At 45.0% G+C, this 13,761-nt stretch overlaps 1 protein-coding gene across 1 annotated transcript in view; it reads left to right on the forward strand.

Moving 5' to 3' along the window:
• The first annotated feature begins 3,124 nt into the window (after positions 1–3,124).
• tle2a (TLE family member 2, transcriptional corepressor a) overlaps positions 3,125–13,761 on the forward strand; it is a 56,602-nt gene continuing 45,965 nt past the window's right edge. The window contains 1 exon segment of the mRNA XM_051947078.1: positions 3,125–3,734. Within this exon segment, the coding sequence (XP_051803038.1) occupies positions 3,711–3,734 (24 nt within the window). The 5' untranslated portion in view covers positions 3,125–3,710.

Raw genomic sequence — 13,761 nt, forward strand, 5'->3', positions numbered from 1 at the left:
CTGCGGAGGAGTTTCTGGAGACTCAAGATGTGACCTTCTTCCACAAAGTAGACCAAGTGCACTGAAGGTAAAAGAGACTGTTGGGGGCGCCCAGATAGCCCAACTGATAGAGTGGGCGACACATGACTAGGGGCTATCATCCTCAACACAACATTCTGGGTTCGATTCCAGGTCACAGCCCTTTGCTGCAGGTTGTCCAATAACTTAAAAAAAAAAGAGATTGTTGAAAACTGATGCAAGAGCGATCTTTGTCTTGTGAACTGTTATCCCATGCACCTTGCTAACCTGACCTTCACCATCTGACTTTTGTTTCCTAAACTCATCATTTTCAGAGTAAAGATGAGGTCATGCATGCTGTTGAGGAGCATATGGTGGCTCAAGGTGTGACCTTCTTACACAAAGTGCTGTCGACCAAGTGCATTGAAAAAAGAAGACTACTTAAAAATAATGCAAGAACAATCTTTCTTCTGTGACATTTTTTTGGTGATGCATATTCTACAGTATAGTATATTGCATGCACATTTACTGCTGTTCCATGCATCTTAATTGTCTGACCTGCACTGTCAGACTTCTGCTTCCTAAACTGAAATCCTGCTTCCGTTGTCTCTATTTTCAGAGTGACGATGAGGTCATGCATGCTGTTGCAATGCATCTGGAGGCTTGACCTTCTTCCACTAAGAGAAGAATACCAAGTGCATTGAAATGAAAGGAGACTGTGCTTCAAAATAATGCAGGAACACTTTCTCCTGTGATGTTTTCTGGTGAGGAAAAGACCTTTTTAAAGTGCCCTTGTATATTCTACAGTATAGTATATTACCTGTACATCCATGCGTCTTACATATCTGACCTGCACTGTCTGACTTCTGTTTCTTAAAGTGAAATCCTGCTTCCATGGTCTCCATTTTCAGAGTGATGATGAGGTCATGCATGCTATTGAGACGTATCAGGAGGTTCAGCCTTCTTCCACGAAGAAAAGTGAACCAAATGCATTTGAAGTTAAAGGAGACTATGTTGAAAACTAATGCAAGAGCAATCTTTCTCCTGTGAACTGTTGCCCTACACACCTTTCTCACCCAACCTGCACTGCTTGACTTCTGTCTGTTTCCAATGGCAGTTTCAAAGGGACGATGAGGTCATGCATGTCGTTGAGAGGGATCTAGAGCTTTTGGATGTGACCTTCTTCCATGAAGAGAAGTGAACCAAATGCATTGAAGTTAAAGGAGACTGTGCTTCAAAATAATGCAGGAACACTTTCTCCTGTGACGTTTTCCGGTGAGGCCAAGAACTTTTTGAAACACCTTCATGTGCTTACTTCGGCTTCCTTGCATCTCGCACGATTGAGGTAAAACCAAAAGGTCCTGCAGCACTGAACCTTCTCCCATTGTGGAGGCCACTTTGATGTCCCGTCGCTCTGAGGAGGAGAGAAGGGCACTGTGGACTTAGTGTATTTAATCACTGGAGCTCAGCCAGCACACAAACACACACTCCTTCATGTGACCTGCCAATAGCAATAATATGTGTCCTTCACTTATCATTTTCTATCATCTATATTATTATGCCCCCCCACCTCTGCACAACAACTCAGTCTCATACGTCCTCTGAACCCTCTCCAAAAAACCATGAAACATCTTCCCTGTGCAGCACCAGCAGACTGCAAAAGCACTGCATTCCTCATGACTTCTTTTTTTCTTCTTCTTCTAATAAATGTGATCCCAGAATCCGGAGAGGGAGACCAGTGCTGTGCATTAAAATTCATGGGAAAAAATGGCAATAAAATCTTTCTTTCCCTCTCTTCCCCTTCTTTTCTCTCCCCTACTTGCTCCCCTCACCCCTTTCTCTCTCTTTTTTTCATTCCCTCACTTGTCTCCTCAACACACACATTGCTTTTTTCATCATCATCACCCGTGCACACACACGCGCATGCACACACACACACACACACACTCTTTCGTTCAATCTCCTAACCCTCCTACTGGCTCTTCTTTCTCAGCATCCCCCCTGCCGTCCTTCATCCTTTATTCTCTTCCTCCCTCCTTCCCTCCCCCTCTCTTTCCCTCCCCCCCTCTCTCTTCTCTCTCTCTCTCTCACACGCGCACACACACCCCATCTATATTTTCCAACTCCACCTCTGGCAGGTTGTGATTTCCACTGTCAGAAATTGCTTTTTCAATATCTCTCTCTCTAATTATGAGCCCAGCTAAAGGGGTCGTGCCACCAGAATACCAATTTTTCCACCATTTCTCCCCTTCTTCTGCAGAATAATTCTTCCAGGTAACAACAATGTGCACTCTCAATACACAGCCGTGCAGCATTATCCCTTCTGCATGCCTTTTTGGGGGTCTTATTTGGATCTGATCTGGCCCCCATGATTTTTGTAAATGTCTGGTTAATTTTTCACATCTAGATATGCAGATGTTTAGTGCTAACTCTATTTACTTCCACGGGATGCAATAGGAAGGGGGATGCAGGACTTTCTGAATGCATTGCTTGGTTTTGTGGGGGAGGGAAAAAAAAGGAAAACCGCTGAATCTTGATACAGCAGCCACACAACTCCTCGCATTCTCAATCACTTCAAGCACCCAGGAAAGGGTTAACCTCACGGAGCGGTTGTAAGCTCCTGCTTGATTGACATGCGGAGCATTGTGCTGCCCGCATTGTCCAATCAGAAACAGGTCGCCGCACCCCACGTGGGGCGATCTCGACGCTCATTGGCTGCTTTTTACCAGTATTTACTGTGCTGAGGCCGAGCCCCACGTGGAGATTTCATTCAATCACTGAACAATTCCTGCGAAGGGAGAAGAATTTTGCACTTAAAAAAAAAAAAAATCAAGAAAATTACGATTTCCCCCCCAACATGCATGTTCAATTGCACGCCTGGGATAAGACAAGAAACCCTGGAAATGTGCAAATATCGTGAGGCTGTTTGCACAGCAGCGTTGTGTAAAAGAAAAAGCTCAGATTTGTAAACTTAAATCGGACGAAATTGTGTTTTTTGGTTTCACAAACGCACCATAAGGTGGTTCATTTGGCAGATTGCGGAGGTAAAAATGAGCCCCGAGGTCCTCAGATGTGATGTCCCATTGAGGATCAGAGCAGAGGGGGGTGGGAGTGGGAGAAGTGAGGGGACTGGGAGTGTTGTGTGAAAAGAGTGCAGGCCAACGAGCGAGACAAAAGAGGCTGCGGCTGCATTGAATGTGCTGGTGGTGTGTCCGTCTCCGAAGCCACAAGCAAACCACATTCTCTCCCCTTCAACCGCCGCCGCCTCCCTCCTCCATCTATCTCTGGCCTCTTTTTTTCCTGCTGAAAATACATCGAAGGGAAGAGAGAGGGGAGAAAACAATTTGACGATATTGCTGGAAGCGCGCAAGTTGGGGACTTGGAAAGAGAGAGAGAGAGAGAGAGAGAGAGAGAGAGGAGCTCCTCGGATCGGACCGGGTGTTTCTCTTCCCCCTTCGTCCTTTTACTACGCGTCGCTGCGGTGCGGGCTTGGAGGAGATATAAGCCAGAACAAAGGAGTCTTGAAGCGAGGAATGAGCGAGTCGAGACTAGCTCTGCGTTCGCCTCTGAATCCGGGCCAAATGCCTCAGTGAGAGACCGACCATAGTACATCGGCTGCTCGCATTTTCTCGACGAAGCTTTCCGCCCCGAAAAAAGGGAGAAAGAAGACACAAAAAAAGACGCACAAGGGGACGCACAAGTCGGCTGCTACGATGTTTCCTCAAAACCGACCACCGGTAAGTAGGCGACTGTGTAGCAGCCTTCCGATCCGGTTCTGATCTTTGAATACATTGTGTTTTAAAACCTTTTCAGCCCTTTTCTAGGAAATTCTTGCCATCCTCGCTGTGTTTTTAACCTCCTTTGTGGCTTTATTCTGCACCTCATATTGTTTGTTTGTGTATCGGTGTGTTGTCTCCTGAAGGTCAGGCCACATTGTTGAGGGTTTTTATTTATTTTTTGCATTGAGGCAAAATAAATAACCCCCCCTCTTCAAACAACGTCCAACTTCTGTGCGTAAAAATCTCCTGTCCTTGGTGGCCACCATCACCAGGTTGGAAACATGGAGCCTCCCCTCCATCTCCACACTATTGTGGAGTTGACCCAGATGATGAAGTGTGTGTTTGTCCCTTTTCCTCAAGAGCTTGTGTGTTCACAAGGGAGGAAAAAAAGGGGGGAGGTGAGGTGAGTCAGCTTGGCTTGTTGTCACCTTCTCTCAAGTGCCACTCATTGTTTTCACAAATTCAGTCGTATCAAGTGTGATTACAGTCCCCGAAAACTCCATTTTTCGCCAATAACCTTCAGCGATTTGGCTCCAGAAACCAAAATATAAAAGATATCCTCACGCTTTTTGTGTGCTGAGGAGAATTCACGCTGCATGGCTTTAATTTGCGTTAGCCGAGTTTAGGTGGAGAGCTTTCGAGCGGACTGAAATGCATAAACACTGGTCCTCCAGCTGTGTGAAGTATCAATTAAGACCTGCTCATTTGCCTAACCCTCCTCTACATCCCTCAGTCATGCCACCCTGCACCCCACCCCTGACACTGTTTTGACATTCGTGTCCCACGTATTGAAATCAGATTAGGCTCATTGTGGAGCATAAGTTCATGTTTTTAATTAAATCTTCCCAAATCCGGTCAAGCAGGTGATTTATTTTCCAGCTGAGATTGCATTGTGACTTGAATTTCATCCTGCACTTCCGTTTGTGCGATAAAGAGACCCTCCTCCTCCTCCTCCTGTTCCTGCCCAAACATACAGCACATACAGAAACATTACACAAACACCAGCAGCTGTGTGTGTAGTATTGCTGAGTGCAGGAAGGCAGGGCAGGAGGCAGACTGTGGCTCTGTGGTTTGCACTGTAAACCCAATCCCTCTCATCCAGCCTCTCCTCGCTGTGTTCCTGTGAGAGCTCCAAACCACATCTTAATGTATGGGCAGGCGTCCCAGGGTGAGAGTAGCAGACTGCGGCGGGTCTTGGGTGGAATGTTTAGGCCCGCCGGCCCCCCGTTTCATTTCAGCTGCGACCGTGTGAGGCCAGCCGTCATCAGAGAAGTCTCCGGCCATCAGCGGCTCTTGTTTGCACCTCGGAGTGAAGGGCCACTCAACCCGGCTAACTATTTAATCTCTGAACCGCTACGCTGGCAGTAACCTGTCAGCGCTGGATATTGGTGTGCTGTGAAGGAAGTGACCCACATATTATACAAACATGTAGCTGTATCTTCCCACAGGCGGCTATCTTTTCTCACACGAATCCAATAGAAATGTGTGGTTGTGTGCTGGAAGCAGTGAAGAATGCTGTCGTTTTCTTTAATCCCATGAGAATTTAAATGTACTAATATCACATCCGGGTGCATTTTTAAATACTAAACATGAAACTTTGTGGCTGCATTTATCCCGCATCTTTATCGCATGTTTATGAGAAGAAAGACAGCAAAATAAACCCCTCTAGAAGGTGAGAAAGCTACACAGAGCTTTAAATTTCCCTGCTGAAGTCAGATTTTCAGACAAATCAGAACATATTTGTATGCATTTCTGAAATGACAGATGTTAGAACCTGAACACTATTGTCTTTGATTTACAGCATTTCATTTACATCCCGAACGGATGAGATGTTGGTTTTGAAACGCAGCGATAACAAACCATCGGATGCTGAAATCATGCCAGAGAAATGCTGATGAGTTTGGTTTTAAGACAAGATTTGAACGGAGTCACGATAGTTCTTGAAAAAGGTGACTTTTCAGAGTGAGACGGATCAATCTTTGCCGATTATTTGCGTAGAAACTTGTGATCAGCTGCTTGGAATATTTTCCCTGACAGGATTGTTGCAACTTTGATAGACTTTATAGTGAACACAACAGGCCAACAAATCAAAATTCAGCTTTTAATTTCACATTGCGCGCATCTCTATCTACAAATGAAACGGCTAAAGTTCTCTTCAACAGAGATGAAAAATCTAATTCCGTGCACGGACGTTGCATCCACACCACCTAGCAAACGCTTCAGGTTCTTGAATGTTCCCAGATGATTTTGTGGATTCTGGGTGACGCCAGAAACGGTAGACCAGCCGAGAAGTGTATAGGACATGGCAGGCATGACTGGCTGTCTCAGATCCTTAGCGTTCCTTCAAATCTGCCACTGTGGCAGGAACACAGACTGAAAGTGAATAAGAAAGCACGACATCAAAGCAGAATATAAAACAGTATTCAAATCAGGAGGAAATATTTGTTTTGTGGGCTTGTAATGGCTTGAAATAATGCAAAACTAAAACATAAGCCACATGTTTAGAAAGAGAAAGCGATGAAATCACGAGGTGGGTGAGCTGAGTGTCGCATGTACGTGATGTCCGTCTGTTTGATTTTGAATGAACAAGTTGTTTTACTCTGTCGCCAAAGTCTGTGGGAGGTAACAGAATTAACACAAAGACATCCAAACCTCTCAAAGGTCACAGTGAGATTGGTCCTAACAAGCCTCCGCTAACCATTTCATCCAGAACAATGCCCCGGGCTGGGGGAGGGGTGTGTCAGGAGGGCACTGATGTGGGGGGAACCTTGGGTAAATTGTTGTAATTTAAGCCCATCTGCCAGATTATAAATGTTTATTATCCTCCAGACAGCGGCTTATATTTGCCGTTGTTTTGTCAGTGTGCATGCTTTTTGTTGATATTAAAATACAAGCCTTACCACAACAACATCACATGCTAAACGCTGAGCATATGGAGCTCACTTCATCCTTAGTCTGGCGTTGTCAGACCATTCTGCAGCATGGAATGGTCTGAGTGCACCATATCATTCTGCTGTAAGAGGAGGGGAAATGCTCTGTTTTTGTTGTATTCCTTTAAAACAAGCACAGTCATGTTGAGTGAAGGATGCAGCAATGCTTTCCCCTCAAAATAGTGATTTTTTTTTTTTTATGGAATATTTGCCCAAACAGAGACGATAAGAGTCATTAAAATGGATAATTTGCCAAAAAACTAGCATGGCTAACGTACTGTACCATCCACATCTTCTGCAAAACTTTCAATTTTAGTGTGGTAGTTCGCCAGCCTGAATGTGTTAGTTGTTGCTTCCTGTAGAGAAGATAATTTTGAAAACAGTAACACGCTGATGGTAAAAGGTGAGGAGAAAGCTGCATGAAATGCGCAACCATTCTTACACTTATACCCACAGGAAACTAGGACCGGGCCGAATAGTGGTTTCTGGTCTCCGAATATTCGGGCCCTATTAAAGACGAATATCCGAATATTCGTTCCGCCCCAAACCATCCGACGGGGGAGGGGGGCGGGGGGGCTTGTGGTGGAGATGGCCCGAATATTCGGATCCGTTCGTCTGGTCTCTCGGGTCCAAATTTTGCCTTAGTTTTGTCTTCAGTTAAACTGAAGAATTCCCAAACAGCGGAGGTCTTCAGCTTCTTGTCTTGTGTTTATGCAACGAAGTAAAGCGTGACGTCAGAGTAGGCAGCCACCCGGCCATTCGGGTGGTGGTAAGAAACACGAATGGAGGAGCCGAAGAACACGGCGGGATCAGACAAAGTAAGCTGAAGTGGGCCGAAGGCGCAGGGAAGAGATGAGCTCCGAATATTTTCGTCTGGGGAGGAGGAGGGAGTGATCACACAGACAAATGTGTATATGTTTATGTGATCACACGACGAGATGAGCCGATATGTGCCGATGGGCCAAAGGCGGAGGGAAGACAGTAACTCCGCATATTCTTTCCGCCCGGTAGCGTCCGGGGGGGGGGTATCGGGGCGTAGTGAACGAATATTCGTGATATTTGGGTCCAGCCCTACAGGAAGCACTGGGTGAGTCAGGCTGCTTGACCTCATTTGCACCAAGTGGCTTCATTAGGTTAATGTGTGCGTGAAGAAACATTGAGAAGTCGGCGATCGCTAAATATTCATGTGAAGTATTTTGAAAAGCTCCGTTTTCAACATGTTTATTATGCAGTGAATGCCAGAAGAAGTGTATTTGCTGTTCAGAATCAGAAAGGTGCTATTGTCAAGTAGGCTTTTCACACATAATGAGTTTGATTTGGTGTTTTAATACATAGCATGAAACAGAAACATGTAGATCTAAAAGACGATTTAAAGATACAGTTCTTTTTTTTTTTTGATCAAATGCAAAAGTACGCTGCAAGAAACTTTAAATTTTGGGGTGCATTTTGTAAAATTAAGGAGCATGTCTTATGCACAAGAGGCCAAAAAAATCTATATATTTTCGGCACAAGCATTGTCTATCTTCCATCTCCTCTTATTATCCCAACTACTCAAGGAGAGAGTCTCTCTAAAATTATATCTAGACCGTGAAACACAGATAAGGTCAGGCAGGGGACACAGAGCGAGGAGTGACTTTGAGATGAGGCCTTCTCCTCTCCACTCTTAGAGCTAGCATAAGCCGGCCTCCACTTCCTCAGTCCGAGCATGCTTTTAGCTCTTTATCACCACTGTTGTCCAGTGCTGAGAGTGTGGCTATCGATCAGGAGCTCGCCTGCTCTGCTCGGCCAGCGATTAGAGAAGAGAAGGAGGGAGACGGAAAAGGGAGAGGAAAATGAAGGAAAAGAGGCTGAAGGGATCTCAGGTTTACACAAGCTGTTGTGGAGGTGCGTCTCGGTGGAGGAACAAACGAGCTGAGGGGGTTACCTAATAAAAGAAGGCACCTCCAGCAATTAAGCCAGCTGACAGGCAAACTGTGGTGCTTTGCTAATGTGGGCTGACAGCAGGGAAATTTGAATAACGAGGCTTGCGGGAGGAAGGAGACAGGAGTGAGGAGGTGGAGGCGGCTGAGAGGGGGGTAAGAAAGAAAGATGTGTGGCACTAATGAAACAGGTGCCTGGCAGCCCCTCCCCTCTAAGTGGAGGAATCATTGAGAGATTACCGGCACGTTTCTCCAAGCTGATAGCTGCTTGATGTAAGGTGGATGGTGGGGGCCAGCTCTTCCTTCCGCGCCGCAAGCTGCTTTAACAATGCGGATGACTGAGACGTCGCGTTCAAATCTGACATGAAAGGCTTTAACTTTGGATGTTTTTTGAGAGCGGACGCTGTATTGACATGTTTCATTTCCTTCAGAGATGGATAAGGTGTGTTTTCGGCGTGGGTGGGTGGATTCACGCAGATGCAGATTCGGACACGCTCGCCTGAGTTAGGCCTGCTGTCGGTGCATCCTCGGTGGTAGTGAGATGAGGAAGAGGGAGGGAGATCGCGGTGGGTGTTTACGCTGATGATCGACTCTGTGGGTAAGCAGGGTAATTAGTGGCCTGACTAATGGGCTGAGCTATATGAAGGGAGGCAGCGGCAAAGAAAGAGACGGACACAGAGATGGAGGTCTGATACAATAAACAAACATGCATTTGGTGAGGCTTTTTTGAGGGCCATGCTCGTGGTACAGCTCTAGGATCAGTCAGTTTGATCCAGACTGAAATATCTCAACTCCTTGTGGTTGGATTAAGATGAAATTTTGCAGACATTTGTGCTTCTCTGGCATTGAATCCTTCTGGTATTTGACATGTTCTTGTGTCATGAGGTTTAGGTTTGCTTCTGAGTGACACCTTTTGAAGTCTCACCATAAAATTTGAAAGCATAAGCTTCAGTGTCCCGCCCGCGGGACGCTTTGAGATCTGCGTAAGCATTTCCTTAAATGTCTGAAACTGCAAACGCAATTATACAAACACTATACACCGATGGAAAGCTTAGATTCTCATGAATCCACCGGTATAAACCACTTTCAGATGTGATTACCACAGCAGGTAATATAAACACATTTGTCCGACAAACAACGGATATCCATCCAGCCGTTCTCTATACACGGCTTCAACGTACACAGCGCGACTCGCATTTCCGGGTTCATTATTACACACAGACGAAAATATTCCACGATAAACGGCCATAATCCAACCTTGGACATCCAGACGAAACAAGCCAGTAAACTATTTTGTCCAAAACATGTCCTGAAGTCGGTATATAATCCACGAATAGGTCGTTTTCGAGGAAATGCACCTCGCGATGCGCGTCCAAAAGTCCCTGTATTTCTCGTCATATTTTTATTTACAAATGAAATATTAGCGATTTTTTTTTTTTTTTTTTTTTTGTACTGAAAATGGCTGGAATTGACTGCAGCTTATAGGGTTAAGATTCTGGTGCTACTGTGCACAGTTATTGTCTCACAGTGCCATCGTAACTGTAAATTCATAGTAGTATCACTTATTTTAGTTATTAAGTATTCTATCAATTATTCTGCTGATTAATCGAGTAATTGGATTTCGCACTAGGCATACGTGTTAATGCGTCAAAAGCAGAAGTGAGCGCACTGTGCAACAGAAGTTCCCCTCCTGGACACCCACTCTACTTCCCATTGTCTTGTGATATTAGTTTGGTTGAGAGCAAAAGCTGCATTTCCCTCATTCCATTGGTAGATTGGCAATGCAGTCCTATCTTCTTCTTTTTCTTTCAAGTCAAACGCCGGCGTTGCATGCCACAATTCCGGCACAGTGCCTGAATACTTACAGAGAACATACAGTGAAGGTATGCGTCCACCAGATGTGTTTTTCCCGCATGTAAACACATCGCATCTGAAAATCGCACACGTGGTGGGCGGTCACTGGCGGCCCACAACATTGTCACATGACGGCACTCGAGCTTCAGCGGGCCACTGCGTGTCACATGACCGAGCTTTTAGCTTGACAGTCCAACAGATGCGTCAGAAAAACACAGCGGTTCGACCACAAACTTTCTCTTTTATTTCAAAAACACTTCAGGTAAAAGTATTTCTGAAAGCATTTGAGGCGAGAAATAAGCTGTGCAGCAGCTGAATCTGTCCTTGTTTTAGTTCATCGACGGCTAGTTTAGGCGACCGTTTAGACCACGGACTGGTTGGGCACTCCTGCCGTAAACGATAGAAAAGCTACACTGGTTAAAATAGAAGCGTCCCATGAAATTTAAGGATCCGGTTTGTATCGGATGAAGTCTGGATCCAGCCTCAGACGGCGGTCCGCCGTTTGGTTACCTGGGGTCTCGCATGTAGTTGATTTAACGAAGCCTTGATTTGGAGAATCGTTTTAGCCCTAATTCATAGTCTGATTTTTGTGTGAGCTACCAAAACTTTGATGTTTTATTAAAACTTGTTTCAGGCCACATTCTTAAGAGAAAGCGACGCACAGTGTTCAGAATTTGAGGACAAACACAAACTCATTTTTTTCTTTGATGCTACGTATGAAAAACACATTTTCAGGGGGGAAAATTGCAAGAAAAAGGAACATGCTTCATCCAGGAGTAATGCATTTCTTCCCTCATTCCCTGCATCCATATAAAGAAGACACTGCAAACTAGCGTTCAAGTTTCAGAAGCTACTGATGTGTTAGAAAGGCATGTTGCCTATTAAAAAAAACATGCCAAAAGCATGCCATTTATCTGAATCAGAGACGGTAGACAGCAAGAAACGTCTGATTTATGGATTTCTGCTGGAAACAAGATCCAATTGTAAGCTTAAAATCACTTAATTGCACATTTTACATTTTAAAATTCACCAGAATATTGCATTTGGACTAACCTTACAAAGTGGAAAAAGTCAAAATTCTGCATTCCTTGTTATATCTCTAAAATCCATCGTGACTCAACTGTGACCAACAAGCATGCACCAAAAATTCAGAGACTCTTTGGCTGGACTGGGTTGAACTGCAGGATGTGTTTGCACAGAACAAATAGGACCGTAAATGTAAATAGTTCAAGATTTGTAGTGTGTAGATGCAACTGTTTTCCAGTATTAGTTGAGTAAACTTGGGAAAATGTTGTACATGTTGACTCGATGTTTTTTCAGTTTTTGCAAAATGAATATTGAAAGAAACATTGAACTTATGAAATATTTAACTTAATTAGAAAAGAAAATATGCTGTGTGGCTTTGTTCTTCTGCACAAAAGACATTTCTCAGTGCTCACTGCTTCTAGTCATGGGTGTGTTTTTTCCATAATTGTTTATATTGCCATGAAAAATGAGCCCACAGTGAGTAAAAATAAAACCATCACGGCAGCAAAAAGCACTGCCCAGACACTGCTTGGAGTTCCGAGGGTTAAAGTGAACCTAATATTTTTATGGTCACACAACCACATTGTAACAGCGATGGCCCCATTTCATCTCCATTAGCAGATTATGCGTCGCTGCATGTCAGCGCGGTCTGTGAGGATTGAGACGCATCTTGCGGATTTCCGTCGACATCGACGTCGCAGCAGCTGCAGTCATGTGTGCCTGTAAACTGCATATACGTCCACTTAAGGCTTGTTGTGGGCGTGTTGTCTCATCTGTGACTGTATGCGTGCACATGTCTTTGTGAGGCTGGGGGGTGGAGGGGGGGTTAGAGCAAGGATGTGAGGTCATAGTGGTTTTGCTGCTTGTGGTGTAATTAGAGGTAACTCAAATGAAAACAGGAGTGATTTCATTCAGGAAATGCCACTCGGTTAATGATCCCTTCCCATCAGTTAATGTTTTTCTCTGCGTGCATAGATTTGTTTATGCTGTTGTGTCTTTGCGTTGCATGTGACCTTGGATTGTAATGTGTGCGTACACAGCTTGTAGCCTGTTCTGTTGTGTGTTTCTCACCAGTTGGGATGTTTAAAACGGCTTTATTGGATTGTTTCCGCTATCCTATCTCCTCCTGAAGGGACGTTGGATTGGGTTTAAATCATTTCTATCTCCAGATGACTCGTGCGCTCTCTCTTCTCCCCTCATCATCAGCTCCTCGTTTAATCATTGCGATTGACTGAGGCCGTCCAGGATTGAGAGAGATTAGCGTTTTGATGCGACAGGGTCATATCTAGGTTCTCCACTTTGCACTTGTGGAGTAGGAGGCCTTAAAACCTCAACTTTATCAGCTGTTTTTCTGAGATGGAACACCTCACAAGGCTGCTGTGGCCCTGTAGACACCTCCCCGCTGACTTATCTAAACAGTTGAATAATCAGATGATCTCTAATCATATGAGCGAAAAGCTCTCCTTCCTCATGTCATCCAACCTTGTGCAATCCTTCCCCCACATACTCCAGACTTTACAGTTGTAGGAGCCGGAGAAAGCTCCAGCCTGTAATTGTGTAACAGTGATTTTCAGTCTATGTAAGCTTTGTTCAAGGGCAGACAGCACGTCTCTTGTTTGCTCTCGAGCTGGGGACACCGGCTGAGAAGGGAGGGGAATAACTGACCATGGGATTATCGGGCGAGGCTCCTTTGCTTAGATCCATTCTCAGAGGTCACCAGGTCAGTTCAGTGGCCTGACCCCTCACTTTAAAGCCTGCTCAGCTGTTTGCCCGATCAAGAGGTGGGACAGACTAATAGCATCGGTTCACGGGAGGTGTGAGGACTTATAGAAGAGGTTATTGGTGTTTGCGTCGGTCTCATGCATCCCATCTAGCAGGCAGGAGGTTAAACATATGTCAGCAGACAGGCGGTGGTTTCCTCCATCTTAAAAAGGAAAAAAAAGAGTCAGAATATAGACATCTCTCTGGCTTCATCCAGCCTTTTTGAGCGAGACGCCAGCTTTCCTCTCACCTGTCCTGTGGAGATGAGAAAAAAAACAGTTGAAAGGCAGAAGGGTGCGATAAAAAGAAGGATGGTCCCTTCTTTCTTCCTCCTTCCTCCCTCCTATAAAATGGCCTTGGTGCTCTTTTTTTTCCCCCTTCCTCCTGTGAAGAGTAATTGCTGTGTGTGTGTGTTGTGTGAAAGAGGAGGGGAGTCTGTGTGTGTGTTTTAATCATGGGTTTTTTGTGAGAAAAGCCGAGTGTGTGTGTGTGTGT

This window comes from Acanthochromis polyacanthus, chromosome 4 (assembly GCF_021347895.1).
Source record: "Acanthochromis polyacanthus isolate Apoly-LR-REF ecotype Palm Island chromosome 4, KAUST_Apoly_ChrSc, whole genome shotgun sequence".
Lineage (NCBI taxonomy): Eukaryota > Metazoa > Chordata > Actinopteri > Pomacentridae > Acanthochromis > Acanthochromis polyacanthus.